Raw genomic sequence first — 26,543 nt, 5'->3', positions numbered from 1 at the left:
TTGAGAAGAGTAGTTTTTTATAAGACTGGGTAAAGCACAAGCGGAAAAAAAAACATGGTTAGTTTCTTACAACATTTCTCCTACCCAATAAATCTCCTTGACTTGTTCTGATCACAGAATTATATATATCAAATAAAATGTGTTCAAGCTGTACTCACGGTGAAACATAACATAGTAAAAGTAAATTCACTCACTCAATTTAGTATGATGCTGCATTTTGTACAGTATTATTAATTTGTTGATGTCCATTCATTTCATGTTACAAATTACGATTTGTACAATATGTTATGAATTTGCAATACGTATGATATGTGACCAATTCGTTACGGCTAACGTTAGCTAGATTGCTAGGTGGCTAGGTTAGGAGTTGGGTTAAGGTTAGCTAACATGCTAAGTAGTTACAAAGTTTGCTAAAATGCTAAAGTTGTCAGTGATGAGATCTGAACATACAACCTTTGCACTAAGAAAGTTGCTGGCTATGGGGAATTAATTTAAAGTCGAACTTGATTGTACAAGTTAAAATATGATCACGGTACATGTGTGTGTGGGGGTGTGTGACCTCAGTCTACACTACACCACCCATCTCTCCGTCCTTGGCTCCACCGACTTCACCAGGCCCTGGCCCATGACCCTGAAATCCTCCAGGATGGCCTCCACGTTGGGGACAGTGTGAGCCTCCTCCCCACTCACCTCCACACGACGAGCTACCATCTGGGACGTCTGTTCCAGAGGGACACACATATGACCAGGGGGATACACAAAGAAATGAATAAGCAAATAGAGAGGGAAAGAAAGATATGCTCTGTGACTTCCGGTCTTTACCTTGAACGGCAGTGGGCTGAAGGCTTTGGGTTTCCATAGCACCGCGATCACAGTGCCGCCATAGGGGTCATAGAAGAACAGAGCCAGGTCTCCAAATGCATCCTGGGAAAGATAAGCAGACAGGTTTAAAAAAATGGAAGGCCTTTAACCCACTTGAGTCAAAATTACAAGAACTACATGGTCTGAAACCTACATACAATAGGTAATAGATATGGCTGCACAAGGCCACTAGAAATAAATGGCAAACTGCATGTCAGGAAAAACCTAGACGTCGTCTTTCTGCTTCTATAGAAAACCAGCAAGCCAGAGCCCATTGCGCACCACACCAGTACTTACCCGGAGCTCTGCCAGGTAGTGGGTGACGGGGTTGAAGTCGATGACGGGTAGTGCCCCTCCCGTGTTGGCCACTTTGCCAGCCAGGATGCCCCTGCTGAAGGTGGCATGAGGCGGGTCCACTGCCTGGCTCAGTAAGGGCACCTGCTTGGGGCTCAGGTGGATCAGGACATCATAGGGATCCAATGGAGGCCGCATGACCACCTGTGTGTGTGTGTGTGTGTGTGTGTGTGTGTGTGTGTGTGTGTGTGTGTGTGTGTGTGTGTGTGTGTGTGTGTGTGTGTGTGTGTGTGTGTGTGTGTGTGTGTGTGTGTGTGTGTGTACACAAACACAGAGAGAAGGAATGGTAATGATGGAATGGTATATTACAGTAGGTTTGACAATGCAATCATTTTGGGGAAATGAAGAAAAACATTATACAATTGTGCATGCGAGTGGTAGTTTTAAAGAACGTGTGAGTGAGTGACTGACCCTGACATCCTGTATCTGGCTGGTGTCCATCAGCTGAGGTTCTAGGATCTTCAGGCTCTCTGCAGCCACCATCACCACACGCTGCAACATCTGAGCACACACAGACAAACCCCTCAATAGCCCACACCTGATACTGGCCAGCATAGTGAGAGTGATCCTACCAAACCCTTGTTGGTTGTCTGTAAAGAGATACGTTTGAAACTCCTCATTCAGAACTATCTTCACCTGTGGTTTAAACAGATGTAGGGTCAATACTGTGAATGAGTCAGCTAAGGGCAGTTTGAGTTCTATCGAAACGCCAGGTTTACTCTTGTCTAAACACCAGACTTCATCACAAAGATGTGGTACATTGTGAAGGATGGGCATCTTGGTGAGAACATCGGGCTGTAAAAACATGTGCACTGAGCTCCATTATAAGCGGTTCTATCAAATAGTGCTCAGCTTCTCGATGAATCATTTGATTACGCAAGTGAAAAGTGCAGTGTCCTTGGGCATATTCAAATCATTCTACCTGCTACCCCGCAGCCTTCGTACATTCACAGTTGGAACACTGCAGCCATTCAAAATGAAGTGCACCTTCGCCATCAATGTGAAAGTGACATGACAGATGCCGCAAACACACACGTTTTTCTCAGGCACATGAAATGTTAGTTGGTCTGCACATCATGCATTAGGCCTATTGAATTCAATGTTATTTGACAGACACAAAAACATGGCAGGTCTAGAGAGCAGCTACTTGGAGCATTGGAATCCAGTGGGTTAGGTGGAACAGGAAAGCAACATGAAGAGGCTGGGAAGCTGCCGGCTCCATCTCCTCCCCATGTTGCCGTGTCCTGCCGTATTTCTCAGCGCACTCTGTCAACCAGCGGACATGAAAACAAGATCTTCAACTGATTTCCTTCTGGAAGTGGACAGCGATTAAAAAAAACAACTGGTGAGCATTACATGAACTTCCTGATCATGTTGTCCCTGATAATATTGAAGCCATATCCATTGTATTCGTCTAGATAGAACACCGTGAATGAAAAAGGAAGCATTCAGGTAAAATGGTATTTTGGCCATTTTGAATTCATGTAATAAAATTATTGTATTAGTGTCATAACATGACAAACTGAATGTGTATGGCATTACAGATGAGTGATTACAAGGTGCTTGAAACGGTTAAAAAGCAAGACGTCCGTATCAAGGAAAGAAACGGTCAGCTGCCTATGGTGAGATACGACGCTAGTCATTTCAACAGGCATTTAGACTTGATTTTTTTACCGAGCAGTAATAGTAATATTGATAAGGGTATGAGTGTATCTGTCACCAGCGTGACATAGGAGAGCAGTATGCTTTGAGGAAGGGTCCAAGGATCGGGAAACTGTGTGACTGCCGACCAACAAGAATGTGCAATTCATTTCTACTCCGCTGTTTATGATGTCACCTCTACCATTATATTCTGTTAGGTTCTAATTCAAAGTAAAAACTTGATGGACACTATGAAAGCTTAAACCAAGTTTATTCTTCCCAGAGGGTCAATACGGCTGCATTAGACAACATCACACACCAGCACTGATATTTAACCCTTTCTCCTAGGCTGAGTCTCTTACACTGAACAGCAAATGCATCTCTGTTGCTAGACAGAAATGTAGTGATATCTGTTCTTCCTCACTTCATCTGACCTCTACCCCAAAGTGCTCACTGCTCTCTAACTCAAGGCTGTTATGGTGACTGGTACCAGACTGTGTCTCCTCTCCTCCCATAGGATCCCTGATGGCTAACAATAACATTCTGCCATATTGTAAATATTATACATTACCCTTTCTCTGTCAGTGACGTAAGTATATTTCCTATTCTCAGAAGCCAACAATTGACTATGCTGTTTAATAGACAGTGTGAGAGTCAATTGAAAAGTTAGATTTTTTATACTCAGTTTCTGTGTATGCCTCTTCTGTTACTATGCTGTGTACAATGTGCTGCACAAATAAGATATTGGATGTGACATACTGGTGAATGTACTGCATGTGTGTGTTCTGACCTGCACAGTGGGAGCCTGCTTGGTCCAAATGGAGACTTTCTTGTCGTTGGGTGTGGCCATGAACATAACAGGCAGAGACTCTCTGGAGGCTATGAAGTCATTCTTGATCTCAGTGTAGTCAGCAGCTACAGAAGAGGACAGACGGGAGGAGAGAGGGAAAGAGAGGAGGAGAGAGGGTAAGAGAGGAGGTAGAGAGAGGGAAAGAGGGGGGGGGGGGGGGTAGGAGAGGCAAGGACAGGACAGAGGGAAGGGGAGAGAGTGGACAAGAGAAGGAAGGAGAAAGAGATGGGTAGGATAAGGGAGAACAGGACAGAGTGGACAGGACAGAGGGAAGGAGACAGATGTTATGGGGTCTTTATATACTGCTGCATGAGTATGATTAGATGAACATTGTTGTGTAAGATACAATATAATCCACATTGTGTGTGTGCTCACCAGTGAGCTGGCTGTTGAGGTTGACAACCAGGGGGTTATTTCTCCAATCGAAGGAGGAGAGTAGGTGGAGAAAGCGAAGGAAACCTACCTGAGGAGACCTGAGAGAGGAGAGAGAAAGTGAGACAGGAGAGACAGGAAGAGAGAGAGGAGAGAGCGAGCACAAGAAACAGATGGATAAACGACTTCTCCAATTTTTTTAATCAAAGAACAAACAGCAAAAACATATGACCAATTACAAATGTTAGTATATGCTATTAAAAGTCCTATTCGCATGGGACTAGTATTACTAGAGAAGATTGGTTATGTATTTATTACACCAGAATGTCCATTATTCCAGAGGACGATTCAGACAGGATACGTTTTTCCCCAAAATGTCCCCTGGAAGTGTCTTTTTTAAAATAAAAAAGCCTGGATGTTTTTTTTCTAGGCGTGAAGATATTTCAAGTCCAGGCAGAAACAGGCTACACTGATAAATCGAGCTTGGTTCCAACTTTCTGAACCATACCAAACCATCTTTAAGGTCTTGTGTCGATATATTTGAATTAAGGAAGCGTAATAATTAGGATACTTTAGCGACCTGCAGTAGAAGGCAAACTAAATGCCCCCCGGCCTTCAGATGAGAGCTGAACAGTAAACTTGCACTTGATATGAATTTTTAGGCGATGAATGAGACCGTGAACTTGTCATTTCCAAACGTTTAGCTCAGTATGCTGCTGGTGATTTCTTCTTTTGTTTGACATTGCAACAACAATCTACAAATCTGTCATTATGGGGTATTGTGTGTAGAACAATTGTTTTTAATTTAATCCATTTTAGAATAAGGACGTAACTGAACGAAAGGTGGAAAAAGTCAAGGGGTCACTGGCCTACACACAATACCCTATAATGTCAAAGTGAAATTGTTTTTAGACATTTTGACAAATTAATAAAAAATGAAAAGCCGAAATGTTGCGTCAATAATTATTCAACCCCTTTGTTATGGCAAGCCTAAATAGGTTCAGGAGTAAAAACATAAGTTTCATGGACTGTGTGCAATAAGTGTTTAACATGGTTTCTAAAATGACTACCTCATCTTTGTACCCGACACATACAGATAAATGTAAAATTCCTCAGTCAAGCAGTGAATTTCAAACAGATTCAACCACAAAGACCAGAGGTTTTCCAATGCCTCGCAAAGGGCACCTATTGGTAGATAGGTAAAATAAAAACATTGACATTGAGTATCCCTTTGAGCATGGTGAAATTATTAATTACACTTTGGGTGTTGTATCAACACACCCAGTCACTACAAAGATACTGGCGGAAAACCGTTCAGGGATTTCACAATGAGGCCAACGGCGACTAGAACATTTAAGAGTCTAATGACTGTGATAGGAGAAAACCGAGGACGGATCAACAACATTGTAGTTACTCCACAATACTAACCTACATGAGTGAAAAGAAGGAAGCCTATACAGAATAAAAAATATTATAAAACATGCATCCTGTTTGCTATAAGGCACTTAAGTAAAACTGTAAAAAAATGTGGCAAAGAAAATAACTTCATGTCCTGAATACAAAGCGTTATGTTTGGGGCAAATCCAACACATCACTGAGTACCGATTCATATTTTCAAGCATGGTGGTGGCTGCATCATATTATGGGTATGCTTGTCGTCAGCAAGGACTAGGGAGCTTTTTTTTAAAGGATAAACAGAAACGGAATAGAGCTAAGCACAGGCAAAATTCTAGAGAAAAACCTGGTTCAGTCTGCTTTCCAACAGAGACAAATTCCCCTTTCAGCAGGACAATAACCTTAAACAAAGAGCCAAATATACACAAGTTATTTACAAAGAAAATATTGAACGCTCCAGAGTGGCCTAGTTACAGTTTTGACTTTTCTTCTTGAAAATCTATGGTAAGACTTGAAAATGGCTGTCTAGCAATGATCATCTACCAACTTAACAGAGCTTGAAGAATTCTTTAAAAAGAATAACATGCAAATATTGTACAATCCAGGAGTGCAAAGCTCTTAGAGACTTACCCAGAAAGACTCACTGCTGTAATCCCTGCCAAAGGTGATTCTAACATGTATTGGCTCAGTGCTGTGAATTAGGGGTGTGCGAAATTGTTAGACAAAACGAGTATCATAACATATGGGCAATTTTCTTGACACGATTATGATCAGAGTACTTTTTGTAATTATCCGTGATTTAAAAAATATATATATTTTCGGGTGCCAGCAAAAATCTCATGTAAGTCAGTTAGAGTTTCTAAACCATACTGTACGGTCTTTGAGTCAGTCATGTGCGAGGTTCTACGTGGTCTAAATAACTCAACTGGCTAGTTTTCCTGTCTGTAAAGAGAAGGGCGGCTTGTACGTTGATCCTGCCGCTCTGAATGGATAGAGTGAAACTGTATTTTTCCATCCACTAGCTTCAGAATTTCAACCGATCACTGTTCCCCTCGCATGTTTTCGTTCTGATTATTTAGATGGTTGCTGCCTGCTACAATAAGAAAATCACAAGGCGAGGACGTTTGCTATCAAGTTCTCAATGTGCATAATATTTAACAAGCGGGGCAAGGACAGGGAAAAACAGGAGAAGCTAATGCGCATTCTGACTGCGCGACAGCAAACTTGGCTGCCAACTGCAAAAGCAGGTCATTAGTCATTTCTGCAAATGTATAAAAAATAAATGTAAAACTGAAATTTTACATTTACATAAGTACTAAGACACTTTACTCAGTAACTTTGTTGAAGCACTGTGGCAGTGCTAGTAGAATAGAGAGAATGATTTATTTCAGCTTTTATTTCTTTCATCACATTCCCAGTAGGTCAGAAGTTTACATACACTCAATTAGTATTTGCTAGCATTGCCTTTAAATTGTTTAACTTGAGTCAAACATTTGGGTAGCCTTCCATAAGCTTCCCACAATAAGTTGGGTGAATTTTGAGTGAGGTTTGTAGGCCTCCTTGCTCGCACAGGCTTTTTCAGTTCTGCCCACAAATGTTATATAGGATTGAGGTCAGGCCTTTTGGTGGCCACTCCAATACTTTGACTTTGTTGTCCTTAAGCCATTTCGCAACAACTTTGGAAGTATGCTTGGGGTCATTGTCCATTTGGAAGACCCATTTTTGACCAAGCTTTAACTTCCTGACTGATGTCTTGAGATGTTGCTTCAATAAATACACTTAATTTTCCTCTCTCATGATGCCATCTATTTTGTGAACTGCACCAGTCCCTCCTGCAGCAAAGCACCCCCACAACATGATGCTGCCACCCCCGTGCTTCACGGTTGGGATGGTGTTCTTCGGCTTGCAAACATCCCCCCTTTTCCTCCAAACATAACAATGGTCATCATGGCCAAACAGTTCTATTTTTGTTTCATCAGACCAGAGGACATTTCTCCAAAAAGTACAATCTTTGTACCCATGTGCAGTTGCAAACTGTAGTCTGGCTTTTAAAAATGGCGGTTTTGGAGAAGTGGCTTCTTCCTTGCTGAGGGGCCTTTCAGGTTTATGTTGATATAGGAATCGTTTTGCTGTGGATATAGATACTTTTGTACCCGTTTCCTTCAGCATCTTCACAAGGTCCTTTGCTGTTGTTCTGGGATTGATTTGCACTTTTCTCACCAAAGTACGTTCATCTCTAGGAGACAGAACGCGTCTCCTTCCTGAGCTGTATGACGGCTGCGTGGTCCCATGGTGTTTATACTTGCGTACTATTGTTTGTACAGATGAACGTGGTACCTTCAGGCATTCGGAAATTGCTCCCAAGGATGAACCAGACTTGTGGAGGTCCACAATTTATTTTCTGAGGTCTTGGCTGATTTCTATTGATTTTCCCATGATGTCAAGCAGAGGCACTGAGTTTGAAGGTAGGCCTTGTTATACATCCACACCTCCAATTGACTAAAATGATGTCAATTAACCTATCAGAAGCTTCTAAAGCCATGACATCATTTTCTGGAAATTTCCAAACTGTTTAAAGGCACAGTCAACTTAGTGTATGTAAACTTCTGACCCACTGGAATTGTGATACAGTGAATTATAAGTGAAATAATCTGTCTGTAAACAATGGTTGTTAAAATGACTTGTGTCATGCACAAAGTAGATGTCCTAATTGACTTGCCAAAACTATAGTTTGTTTTAACAAGAAATTTGTGGAGTGGTTGAAAAACCAGTTTTAATGACTCCAACCTAAATGTATGTAAACTTCCAACTTCATCTACAGTACTAAATCCATGTGTATGTTCTCGTGTGTATGTATGTATGCATGGGTCTGTACCTATGTTTGTGTTGCCTCACAGTCCCCGCTGTTCCATAAGGGTTTTTTAAAAATCTAAATTTTACTGCTTGCGTCAGTTACTTGATGTGAGTTCCATGTAGTTAAATACAGATTTCATCTTATAAGAGTTAACAAAGACTCATCGTGGAGGTATTTGACAGCCTAGAAGTTAGCCTAGCATCATGCAAATTAGGGAGCCAAATGAACAGCGCTCTCACCGTCGCAATTTGGTAGACTACACTGAATGACGTGACCAGAGTCACTGACTTTAGCGGCAAGCCCAGGATAGGGAACTTGTCCCGACACCATGGACATACAGTAGAACCACGCTGCATTATTTATGAATGGCAAAGGGATATAGAAGTTCAAATGTATTCAGTCAGTTCGACACCTTCAATAAACTAGTAAACACTTGCTGTTCAGTTGTCAATCAAAACACAGTAAGTGGCCTACAACTCTGCGTGGCTGGCTATAGGAAAGATGTGAAGGGGGAAAGAAATGGCTGTGGCAGAGAACAATAATTTGGCTAAGTGGATTTCGACTCATCGTTACCACTTACATTACATGTGACGTGCAAATTCACGAGCATCGTGCACTCCCTTCTCCTTGAAAAACAAATTTGACAGCAACCAACCACAGAGCACAAATTGTACCAGGACAGACAGACCGCGTTTCCCCGTCATCGCTCGCTTTTTGACTGTCAGGCACCTATCCTATCAATAGATCCCTAGAAGATGCATATCAAATTAAAACTTCTAAATGAAAAGTAGCCTAGTTAATATGAAGTAGAAAAAGTAGCCTAGTTAATATGAAGTAGAAAAAGTAGCCTAGTTAATATGAAGTAAAAAAAGTAGCCTAGTTAATATGAAGTAGAAAAAGTAGCCGGCTGAAAATTAATCTGTAACCGGATGATTAGCCGACGACTGGAAAACACAGTATGATCTGGCAAAACAATACTGGAATCAGTTATAAAACCCATAGCCCTTTATGGTTGCGAGGTCTGGGGTCCGCTCACCAAACAAGAATTCACAAATTCTGCTAATATATCCTCCGTGTACAAAAACAAGAATTAGGCTGATACCCGCTAATTATCAAAATCCAGAAAAGAGACATTCAATTCTTCAACCACCTAAAAGGAAGTGATTCCCAAACCTTAACCATAACCTAGAGAGAGATGAACCTGGAGAAGAGTCCCCTCAGCAAGCTGGTCCTGGGGCTCTGTTCTCAAACACAAACACACCCCACAGAGCCCCAGGACAGCAACACAATTAGACCCAACCAACTCAAGAGAAAACAAAAGATAATTCCATGACACATTGAAAATCATTAAACGATCTGGCCCTAAAACGAGAGTACACAGTGGCAGAATACCTGACCACTGACTGACCCAAAATTAAAGGAAAGCTTTGACTATGTAAAGACTCAGTGAGCATAGCCTTGCTATTGAGAAAGGCCGCCGTAGACAGATCTGGCTCTCAAGAGAAGACAGGCTATGTGCCCACCCCCTACAAAATAGAGCTGCACTTCCTAACCTCCTGACAAAATGTATGACCATGTTAGAGACACATAAATCCCTCAGATTACACAGACCCACAAAGAATTTGAGAGAAAGAGTTTGTAGTACAGGAAGGTGACGATAGAACGAGTGAGAAAAATTAGCAGAGAGGGTTTGATACTGCAAGTAGGTAACTAGTTACCCTGGAGGAGTGAAGGGGGCCGGCTGCAGGAAGAGGGACGCCACCAGCAGGTCAGCAGTGTCCTCTGTGATGTCATCGCTAAAGAGCTGCGCTCCCAGCCAGCGCTTGGCCAGGCGACACACAGCCCCAAAGGATGGGTGAAGCTGCTGGAGCCTAGAACACACAACCACCGAGACATTAGGATATTTGTGTGTTTGAGAAGGTGTAAAGCTATAGTGTTAGCTGACAGAGAGAGCTCCAGTGTAAAGCTGGTGCCTGACCCGTGCAGGGTACTGGTGAGTAGGGGCCGGTGCATGGTGGCCATCTCCAGGGCCTGAGCCTCCGCGTTGTCCCTGACGATGAGCAGCCCCTCTGGACTAACACTCTCCCTCAGGACCTGAGGCTCCCGGTGGTACGCTACCTGGATCCTGAACACCAAGCCATCCTGCACACACACACAGTTAGTGAATGTCTGATAACAGTGCTTCCATATACCAGTCAAATTAAAATCAAATCTATTTCATAAAGCCCAATTGTGACAACTGCAGATGTCAGTGTGTGTGTCATTAATTAACATAATCACTACCATCCTAACCCCACACACAGAGAGAGCGGGGCCCATACCTTCCACACATCCAGGTGTGTGGGACTGGGCTGGCAGGTGTAGTGGTGGTGTTGGGTTAACAGTTCTCCCAGGCTGATGTGGAAGGCTGCTTTAATGTGGCGGATGGCCACTCTGTCACGAGGCCACTTCCCACTGCCCTCCATGTGGCAGATCACTACAACAGGAGAATGCAAGCGAGAAGGGTTCATAGTAGAAAACACACACAAAACAAATAGCATACCGTCTCGGGATCCACAACAAAACACTTCAATTAGGTCTGTACAGTACACACTAGGCTTGGGCAGTATGCCGTTATAGATCATAAACCGGGATATTTGACGGTACCATTGGTCTGATTTTTCAGTTAGTTTGTACTCTGACATTCTAAAAGTATTTTTTTTTGCTAAAATCACATCAATGTGAGTGAGGTGAGGGGATCAAATTACACCTCTCTTGACAGAGTGGAAGGGGTCAGAGCCTACTAACTTTTGGGGTCACGTGACCTCTTCTACCTTCAGTAAGATAAGAGAGAGGGAGAGTGAAAATGGCAGATCTGGTGTCGTAAAAAAATGCCACTGTCTCTTTTTGGATACATTTCGGCTTTAAAACCAACGAGAAAGGGGAACCCAAGGATTTAACAGAGGTCATTTGCTAGATTTGACCGAAGGCAATAACAGCAAAAGAAGGCAATAACAGCAAAAGGCAATACATAAAATGTGCCCTCCTACCTCAGGGTACACCAGGCTCTGAACTACGCAAGCCTCAGGACCACAGCGCTGGGGCCAACCCAATCTCGATCACAGCTGACAATTATTAGGTATTTTTTGAAAACTATCCAAATATAAAAAGCAAAGCACCCGGTGGTAGAGGTGCACAGGCGGCGGTAGAGGGGGCACAGACGGCGGTAGAGGGGGCACAGACGGCGGTAGAGGTGCACAGACGGTGGTAGAGGGGGCACAGACGGCGGTAGAGGTGCACAGACGGTGGTAGAGGGGGCACAGGCGGCGGTAGAGGGGGCACAGACGGCGGTAGAGGGGGCACAGGCGGCGGTAGAGGGGGCACAGGCGGCGGTAGAGGGGGCACAGACGGCGGTAGAGGGGGCACAGACGGCGGTAGAGGGGGCACAGACGGCGGTAGAGGGGGCACAGACGGCGGTAGAGGGGGCACAGACGGCGGTAGAGGGGGCACAGACGGCGGTAGAGGGGGCACAGACGGCGGTAGAGGGGGCACAGACGGCGGTAGAGGTACGTAGCGAAATAAATGGTTTCCTTCCACACGGTGGAAAAGAAGACTTCAGGGACATGATTAACAGACTCCCAGTAGACTACAAGCTGCCTGGGAGGAAATACTCTTCAAACCTCAGAGTCCGACAAGAGGTATATACAATTAGATGCTAAACAATTCATTGTTGTCATTTAAGTATTTTCATTATTTTGATGGTGTTTAAGCCAGTTGGATGTGCTATTTGCTATTGTTACTGTCCTATTTTGATATGGCAGCTACTGGCCATTTCTAAACGCTACTTATATCTTGTTGTTGCTCAATTATGCTCAATATTCTATGCTGAACAAATCTTGTTGGAATTTACAGTGAGCTACAAAAGTATTGGGCCAGTGACAATTATACACTACCGTTCAAAAGTTTGGGGTCACTTAGAAATGTCCTTGTTTGTAAAAGAAAAGCACATTTAACATCAAATTGGTCAGAAATACAGTGTAGACATTGAGAAACAGACGCCTCCAAGTCCTCAACTGGCAGCTTCATTAAATAGTACCCACAAAACACCAGTCTCAACGTCAACAGTTAAGAGGCGACTCCGGGATGCTGGCCTTCTAGACAGAGTTGCAAAGAAAAAGCCATATCTCAGACTGGCCAATGGAAAGAAAAGACTAAGATGGGCAAAAGAACACAGACACTGGACAGAGGAACTCTGCCTAGAAGGCAGCATCCCGGAGTCGCTTCTTCACGGTTGATGTTGAGACTGGTGTTTTGCGGGTACTACTTAATGAAGCTGCCAGTTGTGAGGCGTCTTTCTCAAACTAGACACTAATGTACTGGTCTTCTTGTGCAGTTATGCACCGGGGCCTCCCACTCCTCTTTCCATTCTGGTTAGAGCCAGTTTGCACTGTTCTGTGAAGGGAGTAGTACAGTGTCGTACGAGATCTTCAGTTTCTTGGCAATTTCTCGCATGGAATAGCCTTCATTTCTCAGAACAAGAATAGACTGACAAGTTTCAGAAGAAAGGGTTCTTTGTTTCTGGCCGTTTTGAGCCTGTAATCGAACCCACAAATGCTGATGCTCCAGATACTCAACTAGTCTAATGAAGGCCAGTTGAATTGCTTCTTTAATCAGAACAACAGTTTTCAGCTGTGCTAACATAATTGCAAAAGGGTTTTCTAATGATAATTAGCCTTTTAAAATGATAAACTTGGATTAGCTAACACAACGTGCCATTGGAACACAGGAGTGATGGTTGCTGATAATGGGCCTCTGTACGCCTACGTAGATATTCCATTAAAAATCAGCCGTTTCCAGCTACAATAGTCATTTACAACATTAACAATGTCTACACTGTATTTCTGATCAATTTGATGTTATTTTAACGGACAAAAAAATGTGCTTGACTTTCAAAAACAAGGACATTTCTAAGTCACCCCAAACTTTTGAACGGTAGTGTATATTTTTGTCTCTGTACTCCAGCACTTGGGGTTTTAAATGATACAATGACTATGAGGTTAAAGTGCAGACCGAGGGTATTTTCATCCATACCATTTAGAAATTACAGCACTTTTTGTACATAGTTCCCCCCCCCATTTTAGGGCACCAAAAGGTGTTGGGCCAAATTCACCTGTGTATTGTAGTAGTCAAAAGTGAAGTAATTGGTCCCATATTAACAGCACAATGTCTACATCAAGCTTGTGACCACAAATTTGTTTTGCTGCATTTGCTGTTTGTTTTGGTTGTGTTCCAGATACATTTGTGCCCAATAGAAATGGTAAATAAATGGGTCATTTTGGAGTCACTTATTGTAAATGAAAATAGGATGTTTCTAAACACTTCTACATTAATGTGGATGCTACCATGATTAGAGATAGTCCTCAATGAATTGTGAATAATGCACTGGAGTGCAGAGCCAAAGTAAAGCGCTGGAGTCCTGAGCCAAAACAACAACGTGTCAGTGTCTCAATTCTTTTGAAGCTCACTGTGTGTTCTTATTATAAACTGGGTGGTTCGAGCCCGGAATGCTGATTGGCTGAAAGCCAATACTACGGGTATGTCAAAACATTTATTTTTACTGCTCTAATTACGTTGGTAACCAGTTTATAATAGCAATAAGGCACCTCTGGGGTTTGTGGTATATTGCCAATATACCAAGGCGAAGGGCTGTATTTATCATCTTATTGCACTGGGAAGTTGTTTGTATTTTAAGAAATGCAATGCTATGCTCTTCGTTCATTTGTTGGCATGAGTTAACACCTCGAGTCCCATGCCATCATATAGTTTTAGTGCTTCCAAAATTAACGTTTTATAAGAAGGCTGAGATTGTTTTTCTGACTGCTTACTGTGTTCATTATTGAAGAATGTTGAGTATTAACCTGCATATTGGGTTGGATTATAAGCCTAAATGGTAGGCTACAAGCAGCAGGCATGGATGTGGTTGATGGGAAAGTGAATGGAAGAATTAGTATTCTATCCAAATTGCAAATACAATGCCACCTCACTGTGGCGAGATTGTTGTTGCACATTGTGTTGAAGAGAATGTATGAACCCTAATTTCATTAATAACTAGGCCTAGAAAAGTTCAGTCCCGCCACAGTTCTGGCACGTACATGAAGGCAGGCAGCATTGTAAGCACAATACATGAACGCAAGACACTGATGAACACATACAAGAAATGTTGTGCGGTACCTTTGACAGGGGTGATGTACACAGGGCAAGGTTTGACCTCATGGGGTACCAGTGACCGGGACAACTTCTCTCTGTCAAAGAATGAGTAGTCCAGCTTCAGGGGCACTGGGGGGAACACCTGTGTGGTGGAGGAAGCACAAATCAAACATTGAAATAATGAACCATCTCCAACTCACTAATTCACATCTGCTGCATGGAGCTGGAGTGGATTAGGAACCAAATGGAAACAAACAGGCCTTAACGGGAAGTGACCTACCTGAAACCCCTTTGTTAGGGTTTGCACCGATGAATACACCCCTGTTGAGATGTGTCAATGGGGAGGGGGGTCTAGGTAGGGCACAGTAGCTAGGGGGGTTACCTGGGTGTAGCGGAGGGCTGGGTGGGCCCCCTGCACTGAAGTGATGGACAAGGGAAGCCCCTCCAGCCTCCACAGCTTCCTGCTTAGATCATCATATGACTGAACCACCTTCAGACTCTCCTCCTCACCAGTACTGCACACCTGGCGAACACACACACACACACACACACACAGAGCTTTAACAGGTTTCAGATGTTAACGTTTGTATGGAGGGGGTCATCAAACCACACAGTAAGATGCACTACTACAGAAAACTCTACCTCGTGCCCCATTTTGATGACATCATCCAGCATCCCTCCAATGTATCTCACACAGGATTCTGGTATATCTGCATGACTGAGGAGAAGAGAAAGGAGCCTCTCTTAAACCTGCTTCTAACAGAACTTCCCATACAACCAACACCATACAAGGAAAAGATGGTGGAGAGTTGTCAGAGGCATTTTGATGAACAGCTCAGCCTACTCCTTCCTTCCAGTCTTGGAGAGGGTTTATTTATTTCACCTTTATTTAACCAGGTAGGCCAGCTGAGAACAAGTTCTCATTTACAACGGCAACCTGGCCAAGATAAAGCAAACCAGTGCTACAAAACACAGAGTTACACATGGGATAAACAAACGTACAGTCAATTACACAATAGAAAAATCTATATACAGTGTGTGCAAATTTAGTAAGATTAAGGAGGTAAGGCAATAAATAGGCCATAGTGGCGAAATCCGTGTTTAATTGCTAAATTGTAATTAAACACTGGAGTGATAGATGTGCAAGTAGAGATACTGGGGTGCAAAGGAGAAGAAAAACAAAATAACTATGGGGATGAGGTAGTTGGGTGGGCTATTTACAGATGGGCTGTGTACAGGGGCAATGATCAGAAAGCTGCTCTGACAGCTGGTGCTTAAAGTTAGTGAGGGAGAAGGAAATATCCAGCTTCAGTGATTCTTGCAATTCGTTCCAGTCATTGGCAGCAGAGAACTGTAAGGAAAGGCTGCCAAAGGAGATGTTGGCTTTGGGGATGACCAGTGAAATATACCTGCTGGAGCGCGTGCTATGGGTGGGTGCTGCTATGGTGACCAGTGAACTGAGACAAGGCGTCGCTTTACCTAGCAAAGACTTATAGATGACCTGGAGCCAGTGGATTTGGCGACGAATATGAAGCAAGGGCCAGCCAACGAGAGCATACAGGTCGCAGTGGTGGGTAGTATATGGGGCTTTGGTGACAAAACGGATGGCACTGTGATAGACTGCATCCAATTTGTTGAGTAGAGTGTTGCAGGCTATTTTGTAAATTACATCGCCAAAGTCAAGGATCGGTAGAGTAGTCAGTTTTACGAGAGTATGTTTGGCAGCATGAGTGAAGGAGGCATTGTTGCGAAATAGGAAGCTGATTCTGGATTTAACTTTGGATTGGAGATGCTTAATGTGAGTCTGGAAGGAGAATTCACAGTCTAACCAGGCACCACATATTCTAAGTCAGAACCGTCCAGGGTAGTGATGCTAGATGGGCGGGGGCAGCGATCGGTTGAAGAGCATGCATTTAGTTTTACTTGTATTTAAGAGCCGTTGGAGGCTACGGAAGGAGAGTTGTATGGCATTGAAGCTCGTCGAGGTTTGTTAACAGTCTCCAAAGAAGGGCCAGAAGAATACAGAATGGTGTCGTCTGCGTAGAGGTGGATCAGAAAATCACCAGCAGCAAGAGCGACATCATTGAAGTATACAGAGAAAAGAGCCAGCCCGAGAACTGAACCCTGTGGCACCCCCATAGAGACTGCTAAAGGTCCGGACAACAGGCCCTCCGATTTGACACACTGAACTCTGTCTGAGAAGTAGTTGGTGAACCAGGCGAGGCAGTCATTTGAGAAACAAAGGATGTTGAGTCTACCGATCAGAATGCGGTGATTGACAGAGTCGAAAGCCTTGGCCAGGTCGATGAAGACGGCTGCACAGTACTGTCTTTTATCGATGGCGGTTATGATAGTTACGCTCAAGGTCCTAAACTCTGAGGTAAAGCCATGACCAGCTCGGAAACCAGATTGCATAGCAGAGAAGGTACGGTGGGATTCGAAATGGTCGGTGATCTGTTTGTTAACTTGGCTTCCGAAGACTTTAGAAAGGCAGGGTAGGATGGATATAGGTCTGTAACAGTTTGGGTCTAGAGTGTCTCCCCCTTTGAAGAGGGGTAGGACCGCAGCAGCTTTCCAATCTTTAGGGATCTCAGACAATACGAAAGAGAGGTTGAACAGACTAGTAATAGGGGTTGCAACAATTGCGGCGGATCATTTTAGAAAGAGGGTCCAGATTGTCTAGTCCAGCTGATTTGTAGGGATCCAGATTTTGCTCTTTCAGAACATCAGCTATCTGGATTTGGGTGAAGGAGAAATGGGGGAGGCTTGGGCAAGTTGCTGTGGGGAGTGCAGAGCTGTTTACCGGGGTAGGGGTAGCCAGGTGGAAGTATGGCCAGCCGTAGAAAAATGCTTATTGAAATTCTCGATTATCGTAGATTTATCATTGGTGACAGTGTTTCCTAGCTTCAGTGCAATGGGCAGCTGGTGCTCTTATTCTCCATGGACTTTAGTGTTCCAGAACTTTTTTAGTTTGTGCTACAGGATGCCAATTTCTGTTTGAAAAAGCTAGCCTTTGCTTTCCTAACAGCCTGTGTATATTGGTTCCTGACTTCCCTAAAAAGTTGCATATCGCGGGGGCTATTCAATGCTAATGCAGTACGCCACAGGATGTTTTTAAGCTGGTCAAGGGCAGTCAGGCCTGGAGTGAAGCAAGGGCTATATCTGTTCTTAGTTCTACATTTTTTGAAAGGGGCATGCTTATTTACAATGGTGAGGAAAGCACTTTTAAAGAATAACCAGACATCCTCTACTGACGGAATGAGGTCAATATCCTTCCAGGATACCCGGGCCAGGCCGATTAGAAAGGCCTGCTCGCTGAAGTTTTAGGGAGCATTTGACAGTGATGAGGGGTGGTTGTTTGACCGCGGACCCATAACGCACGCAGGCAACGATCACTGAGATCCTGGTTGAAGACAGCGGAGGTGTATTTAGAGGGCAGGTTGGTCAGGATGATATCTATGAGGGTGCCCGTGTTTACGGATTTAGGGTTGTACCTGGTAGGTTCCTTGATAATTTGTGTGAGATTGAGGGCATCTAGCTTAGATTGTAGGACGTGTTAAGCATATCCCAGTTTAGGTCACCTAACAGTAGGAACTCAATTAATTCACATATCGTGTCCAGGGCACAGCTGGGGGCTGAGGGGGGTCTATAACCAGCGGCAACAGTGAGAGACTTGTTTCTGGAAAGGTGGATTTTTAAAGGTAGAAGCTCTAACTGTTTGGGCACAGACCTGGATAGCATGACAGAACTCTGCAGGCTAACTCCACCCCCTTTGACAGTTCAATCTGGACAGAAAATGTTGTAGTTGGGGATGGAAATTTCTGAATTTTTGGTGGTCTTCCTAAGCCAGGATTCAGACACGGCTAGGACATCAGGGTTGGTGGAGTGTGCTAAAGCAGTGAATAAAACAAACTTAGGGAGGAGGTACAATGTACAGACATTGGTATGGTAGGATGTGAGTACAGTGGAGGTAAACCTAGGCATTGAGTGACGATGAGGTTTCGTCTCTGGAGGCACCAGTTAAGCCAGGTGAGGTATCCGCATGTGTGTAGGGTGGGACAAAAGAGCTACAGTTGGGAGAAGAAGTATTTGATACACTGCCGATTTTGCAGGTTTTCCTACTTACAAAGCATCTAGAGGTCTGTAATTTTTATCATAGGTACACTTCAACTGTGAGACACGGAATCTAAAAAAAAAATCCAGAAAATCACATTGTATGATTTTTAAGGTATTCATTTGCATTTTATTGCATGACATAAGTATTTGATACATCAGAAAAGCAGAACTTAATATTTGGTACAGAAACCTTTGTTTGCAATTACAGAGATCATACGTTTCATGTAGGTCTTTTTTTTATTTTTATTTTTATTTTTTTTATCCCATTTTCTCCCCAATTTTCGTGGTATCCAATCGCTAGTAATTACTACCTTGTCTCATCGCTACAACTCCCGTACGGGCTCGGGAGAGACGAAGGTCGAAAGCCATGCGTCCTCCGAAGCACAACCCAACCAGCCGTACTGCTTCTTAACACAGCGCGCCTCCAACCCGGAAGCCAGCCGCACCAATGTGTCGGAGGAAACACCGTGTACCTGGCCCCCTTGGTTGGCGCGCACTGCGCCCGGCCCGCCACAGGAGTCGCTGGAGCGCGATGAGACAAGGATATCCCTACCGGCCAAACCCTCCCTACCCCGGACGACGCTATGCCAATTGTGCGTCGCCCCACGGACCTCCCGGTCGCGGCCGGCTGCGACAGAGCCTGGGCGCGAACCCAGAGACTCTATTGGCGCAGTTAGCACTGCGATGCAGTGCCCTAGACCACTGCGCCACCCGGGAGGCCCTTCATGTAGTTCTTGACCAGGTTTGTACACACTGCAGCAGGGATTTTGGCCCACTCATCCATACAGACCTTCTCCAGAACCTTCAGGTTTCGGGGCTGTCGCTGGGCAATACGGACTTTCAGCTCCCTCCAAAGATTTTCTATTGGGTTCAGGTCTGGAGACTGGCTAGGCCACTCCAGGACCTTGAGATGCTTCTTACGGAGCCACTCGTTAGTTGCCCTGGCTGTGTGTTTCGGGTCGTTATTATGCTGGAAGACCCAGCCACGACCCATCTTCAATGTTCTTACTGAGGGAAGGAGGTTGTTGGCCAAGATCTCGTGATACATGGCCCCATCCATCCTCCCCTCAATACGGTGCAGTCGTCCTGTCCCCTTTGCAGAAAAGCATCCCCAAAGAATGATGTTTCCGCCTCCATGCTTCACAGTTGGGATGGTGTTCTTGGTGTTGTACTCATCCTTCTTCTTCCTCCAAACACGGCGAGTGGAGTTTAGATCAAAAAGCTCTATTTTTGTCTCATCAGACCACATGACCGTCTCCCATTCCTCCTCTGGATCATCCAGAGGGTCATTGGCAAACTTCAGACGGGCCTGGACATGCGCTGGCTTGAGCAGGGGGACCTTGCGTGCGCTGCAGGATTTTAATCCATGACGGCGTAGTGTGTTACTAATGGTTTTCTTTGAGACTGTGGTCCCAGCTCTCTTCAGGTCATTGACCAGGTCCTGCCGTGTAGTTCTGGGCTGATCCCTCACCTTCCTCATGATCATTGATGCCCCACAAGGTGAGATCTTGCATGGAGCCCCAGACCGAGGGCGATTGACCGTCATCTTCAACTTCTTCCATTTTCTAATAATTGCGCCAACAGTTGTTGCCTTCTCACCAAGCTGCTTGCCTATTGTCCTGTAGCCCATCCCAGCCTTGTGCAGGTCTACAATTGTATCCCCGATGTCCTTACACAGCTCTCTGGTCTTGGCCATTGTGGAGAGGCTGGAGTCTGTTTGATTGAGTGTGTGGACAGGTGTCTTTTATACAGGTAACGAGTTCAAACAGGTGCAGTTAATACAGGTAATGAGTGGAGAACAGGAGGGCTTCTTAAAGAAAAACTAACAGGTCTGTGAGAGACGGAATTCTTACTGGTTGGTAGGTGATCAAATACTTATGTCATGCAATAAAATGCAAATGAATTACTTAAAAATCATACAATGTGATTTTCTGGATTTTTGTTTTAGATTCCGTCTCTCACAGTTGAAGTGTACCTATGATAAAAATTACAGACCTCTACATGCTTTGTAAGTAGGAGAACCTGCAAAATCGGCAGTGTATCAAATACTTGTTCTCCCCACTGTATCTAAGGCATTTTGAGTGGGAAATAAAACAATAAAAAATAGCTGAGACAGCAGTAGACAAGGCATATTGACATTGGCGAGGCATAAAGCAATCACAGGTGTTGATCAGGAGAGCTAAGACAACAACGGGTAAATGGAGATTAATAGGCAGAGCGGGTCAGTTAGGTCCATACAGGACCTGAGTTCGAGGCTGGGGCCGACAGGTAAACAAAAGGGTTGTGATCCCAAACTGGATGCAGTCTATCACAGTGCCATCCGTTTTGTCACCAAAGCCCCATATACCACCCACACTGCGACCTGTATGCTCTCGTCGGGTGGCCCTCGCTACATATTTGTCGCCAGACTCTCTGGCTCCAGGTCATCTATAAGTCTTTGCTAGGTAAAGCGACGCCTTGTCTCAGCTCACTGGTCACCATAAAACCCACCCGTAGCATGCGCTCCAGCAGGTATATCTCACTGGTCATCCCCAAAGCCACCACCTACTTTGGCCGCCTTTCCTTCCAGTTCTCTGCTGCCAAAGACTGGAACAAATTGCAAGTTGGAGACTTCTATCTCCCTCAACTTTAAGCATCAGCTATCTGAGCAGCTAACCGATCACTGCAGCTGTACACAGCCCATCTGTAAAAAGCCCGTCCAATCTACCTACCTCATCCCCATATTGTTTTTATTTACTTTTTTGCACACCAGTATTTCTACTTGCACATCATCATCTGCACATCTATCACTCCAGTGTTAATTTGCTAAGTTGTAATTACTTCACTACTATGGCCTATTTATTGCCTTACCTCCTCACATCATTTGCACACACTGTATATAGACTTTCTATTGTATTATTGACTGTGTGTTTGTTTATTCCATGTGTAACTCTGTGTTGTTTCTGTCGCACTGCTTTGCTTTATCTTGGCCAGGTCGCAGTTGTAAATGAGAACTTGTTCTCAACTGGCTTACCTGGTTAAATAAAGGGGAAATAAAATGTTTTTAAATTAAACCCACTGATACAGGGTCAGATCTTTATCTATCCCCAAAATGGTTATGGTTAGGATTGGAGGTAGGATGATCTGATTCTAGATCTGTGCTTAGAAGTGGTGAGGTACATACAGCTGCAGCAGGTGTGTGATGAGCTGGCGTGGGACCAGTCTCTTCTGACAGGTGGTCTCTCCATCCCACACCACAGCCTCTGTGATGTCACCGTCCTGGAACCGACGCAGCTCAGAGCGAGACCCCCACAGCTGCCTGAACTCCTCCGCCTGCACAAACACACACAGCAGTGAGAATGACACACAACTGGATGACACATTTGAAAACATGGTATTGAGTGTTAACACAGAAACACAAAGAGAGAAAGAGACACAGACCTTGGGACTATCGGCTGGGGGTCCTCTCTCCAGTACAGAGGCCGCCTGTTCTGGGTTGAGCAGCAGGCCAAAGGACAGGGGTGGCTGGGCACTGTGCTTCGGAGCATCACTCTCCACCGGCCACTGCCATAGCAAACATACACTGTTACACACACACACCTAACAGACTACCCATTAGGAATGTTATCAAGTTCTCTAAACGTACTGGACCAGTCCGTCCCAGTCAACAGACCTGAATTACACACACAACATGTCTCAACCACACACACACATTTTCCAAAGTGAAACACAGGAACACAAACTATTCAGTACTATTTAACATACAGAAATCAAAGAAAGCAGGAGAATGCTCACCTCAGGGTCAAGGGTCAGTGAGTGGGTGAGGAGGCGGACTCTTTGGCCCAGTCCTCGTTGCAGGAGGGAGAGGATAAAGGGGAGTGCGGTGAGGACGTAGTTTCCACTGTGGTCCATGAGTTCACTGAGGAGGTTGAGTTTCTTACAGCAGGACTGCAGCTTGACCAGCTCACACAGCCTGATGACAGAGACACACAGGAGAGGAGAAGAAACAGAATAGGGGGGGAGGGGGTCAAAGTTAATACAAGAGGAGAGAACAATAAATGTGTGTGCGCTAGCGTGTGTGTCTAAACAAGGCCTTACTGGAAGACATGGTCACTGGTCCTGATCATGGGTTTGGGGGTCATGAGTAGGGCATGGAATCCATCCACGGTGGGGTCGTCCCAAAACTGCAGCGACAGAGAAGCCTCATGCTGCACCTGAGAGCCAAACAAGCTACAGTCAACCAATCAGAGGGCATGTTACTGCCATCCAGCCAATCTCAAGGCACCTTGCCACAGGGCACTCACCTGTTTGTAGGTGCAGGCTGTCATGTCAGCACACATGTTGAGGTGCCCAGAGGGGTCGACAAAAACAACCTGGAAAGCAGTGTGGAACTCGGCGAGAGAGGGCTGAGGGAGGGAACGAAAGAAAACATGTGATTATGATCCATAATGGAGAAAATAGAAAAGCACTCCTATCACTAAAGAAAAATTACCCCCCAAAAACTAGCTTCTTGTATTTGTTTCATTAGTCCATTGTTGATATTGTCCCAAAATGTTTTGCATGTCAGAAATCGAGTTTAAGAGATACAATTTGAAAACTTGATTGCTGACATGAAAAACATTTTGGGACTATATCAACAAAGGACTAGCGGGGATAAAATGTCAAAAGATAGTTTTTGGGTGGCATTTTCCTTTAAAGTCATTTGGACTAGTCCTGCCTCACCGCTGTTGAATCTGGGCCTTTGGCTAGGGTAATTCCATTCTCTGTCAGGTCGTTGAAAGCTGAGATTGAGAAGAAAGCGACCACAATGAGACCGTCTCTAAAACAGAGTAGTGATGAGACCAACACCAAACACAATAACACCAGGTATGGTATTTATGGTACATGCAATGTTACTCCAACGGTAGGAGTAGACCGACATGTAGGAGATGAGACCTCATGCAGCTTACCCAGGAAATGCAGGCTGTTGCGGAGCAGCTGGTAGGCTGTCATGGTGTTGCTGACTCTGTGGCAGGAGAGGAGGTAGGCCAGCAGCATGGAGCCCAGGAATCCACTGAAACACCCAACGCCCTGGGGGAAGAGAGAGAGTAGTTTAAGCGCTGGGTTCATTCAGCCCGGAAAAACTCTTGATAGAGAAGGAGCGGGTGGTGGTGCAGGGGCCCATACCTGGTCCAGCTCCCTCTGTCTGAGCCACACTTTGAGCAGGGCCACTCCCTCTGCAAAGGCGGCACACTGGGAGCTCACAGCGGTCAGGAACTGCAGGTGGGCCCTGGGGAGCATGTCCCCAAGTACAGAGCTGTTGTAGTGGGGAGTGGGCGGCTCACTCGTCGCTGCCCAAAAATACAGACAGAAAAGGAATGGATGAGAACAGACTTAAGTCCGATTTAAAGGTGAAGAATCTCTCCAATGCACAGCTGTAATTCAGATTAGTGTACCATCTCCCCCAACAAGGAACACTCATCCCGTTTAACAATAGGTTTCCATTTACATCCTAAATCAGAAGAGACCTGTATTTTAGGAAACAATATATCGAAGCTGCTTGGTTTGAGTTGAGGCCCTCACCTGGCTGAGAGCTCCCCAGGCCAGTATACCAGTCGGTGCGGATGTTGTTCCTCTGGGGGTGGAAGCGGCTGGGCTTGAAGAAGCCCGGTGGAGGGCAGGCGTGGAGTCGCAAGGTGAAGCTGGAGGAGTCTTTGCCTGGAAAAGGGGCCATTTCATTTCATCATTATTGACACATACAAAACAATATGTTGTGAAACGGTACATGAACAGGTACTGAATAGGTGCTTGCCGACAACCATATGGGTGGCATGCTAAATCCAACCAAGCTTTGAGTTAAGGAAAACTTTGAAAACAGGTTTAAGCTCTACAAGACTTGGCCTTAGAATGAACCAACCGTTCAATCAATCAAATGTATTCATAAAGCCCTTTTACAACAGCCGATGTCACAAAGTGCTATACAGAAAACCAGCCTAAAAGCCCAAACAGCAAGCAATGCAGATGTAGAAGCACTGCTGCTGTCCCACCCTTCTGTGACAGATGCTAGGTACCTGGAGGGGAGAGCAACAGGACAGGACGGAGGCGGTTGCCATGGAGACATGAGTACCGCATGGCCCCGATGGCGGGAGAGGCGGCAAGATGTTGTGCCAGTCCTGCCAGGTAAATCGCCCTCTTCCGTGGGTACCTCTGGTTTAGGGCATCTTTAGGGTGCAGGACATCCTGGAGATAATACATGAATGTCGTTATTTCTGTTGTCTGACCAAATGTTGACTCTTATTGTTCAGAGTGAACAGTGTGGCGTTACGTACAGCAGGAATAGCGACTGACAGATCAACGGAAATGCCTGGTTTGGTGCAGGTGCCCAGTGGGTAGCTGCCCATGATGGTAACAGATATGGGCGGTGCCATGTGAAACTTGCCCTTGGTTGCCTTTGGCACCAAGACAAAGGGGACCTTCACCCCTCCTGACAACCATGACAAGTCACTTAGCTGGGGAAAGAGCAAGAGAGAGATCAATGGCAAACATTTTGGAGATCATTGAGGTCAGACCAAATACAACAAGTTCCCATTATTTCTAATCCCCTGGAACCACAGTATCACTGACATACCTCCATTTCAGAAGTCTGTGGTACAGTCTGGAGCTGCTCAGTGACACTCTGGACAAAAGAGTCAATCAGCTGCTTCCTACGCTCACTCAGGGAAACCTCCTTCAGCAGCTCCTCCATCTGTTGGCATTGGCAGGGAGACAGAGGGAGATTAACAAATGTATATGCATGCATGGGACCATTGAGACTGCTGTCATGTTGCTAAGTGGCCGTGTGGTCCTCCCTTCATCAGAAATACTGGAATGTAGGCGTGTGTGTGTACACACACAAACACACAATGTCAATGTTCTTAAACGATTGATTTGTGAATTAACCACCAACCTCCACCCATACCTAACCCCCATCTCACCTGCATCTTGAGCAAGCTGCAGTGGAACAGGCTCTCGGCCTCCTTGAGCTGGTTTAGTTCATCTGCGGTGGGAGGTTTGTAGAGATCACCGCGCGACAGCTTCACGGGACGGGGGAACCCGTCCTGGACCACCTCGGGCTTACCCCTTTTGGCCCTGGTCGGGCCCTCATCTTCCTCATCGTGTGAAGACTCTGATTGCTCCATCTTTGAAACGTGAGAAACATGTGTAACGTTAACACACATATCAGAATATGTTGTAGTGCGAGATCTAGCCAGTAAGTTAACTAGCATCAAGTTGGCTGCATGGTGGATATAAAAGGCATGGGCTAGCTATAGTTGGCTAGATACATTGGACCAGCTACAGAAACTCGTCATAACTCAAATTCCGAAAACCTTTCAAATACTATAGCTCGCTAACTACTAACGTTTTATGTAATACTAAGCAAATAGATAGTCTCCGCTAGCTAATGTTAACATTACGTTAGCCACACATGAAGTGTTACAGTACACATGTAAGTTGCGATGCTAACGTTAGCTGGCAGCTAGTTACTAGTACTAGTCGTCATTGCCTCATGCTAAAATGAAAAAGTACACACTATATAATGTAAGTTACCTGCTCCTCGGCTGTTGCTTTCATCTTTTATTTATTCACTCTTTGTTCAACAGGCAATCGTTTTAATCCCATGCATATGACAACTTTTAGTTGTCGGCACAATTCTCACGTGTGGACAGGATCAGTCAGACCCTAGCGCTTTACGACACACAACTTTGTGTTACGATTGGCTCATTTCCGTGTAACTCCGCCCATCGAACTCAAGATGCGTTGCATGAGCATTTGCGGAAGGATGCAGAGGAAGAGAGGCCCAACTGGGTGGAAAACCTTTCCCCCTCCAGCAGGTGGCGTTTTTCCCCCGTTGTTTCGCCAACCAAGCAGGGAGTTTTTGTATGGTCGATTAGGGTCAAATTTGTTCAACAAAAAATG

General features: G+C 44.9%; 1 protein-coding gene across 1 annotated transcript; it reads right to left on the bottom strand.

Moving 5' to 3' along the window:
- nol6 (nucleolar protein 6 (RNA-associated)) lies at positions 1-26,440 on the bottom strand. Its single transcript, XM_055918829.1, has 26 exons — positions 26,175-26,440; positions 25,562-25,765; positions 25,216-25,332; positions 24,917-25,096; positions 24,659-24,827; positions 24,171-24,305; positions 23,775-23,938; positions 23,558-23,678; positions 23,331-23,389; positions 22,913-23,014; positions 22,707-22,822; positions 22,404-22,581; positions 22,050-22,172; positions 21,793-21,941; positions 15,156-15,231; positions 14,896-15,036; positions 14,538-14,655; positions 10,649-10,803; positions 10,306-10,469; positions 10,046-10,198; positions 4,082-4,179; positions 3,647-3,771; positions 1,627-1,716; positions 1,159-1,359; positions 823-924; positions 1-720 (listed from the first exon to the last, which is right to left on the bottom strand). Exons 1-26 carry the CDS (start codon positions 26,196-26,198, stop codon positions 571-573), a joined length of 3,414 nt encoding a protein of 1,137 aa, XP_055774804.1. The 5' UTR covers positions 26,199-26,440; the 3' UTR covers positions 1-570.
- Between the last annotated feature and the right edge of the window lie 103 nt (positions 26,441-26,543).

This window comes from Salvelinus fontinalis, chromosome 4 (assembly GCF_029448725.1).
Source record: "Salvelinus fontinalis isolate EN_2023a chromosome 4, ASM2944872v1, whole genome shotgun sequence".
NCBI lineage: Eukaryota > Metazoa > Chordata > Actinopteri > Salmoniformes > Salmonidae > Salvelinus > Salvelinus fontinalis.
The sequence above is the reverse complement of the archived record's forward strand: the minus strand, read 5'-3'. Positions and strand labels throughout refer to the sequence as shown.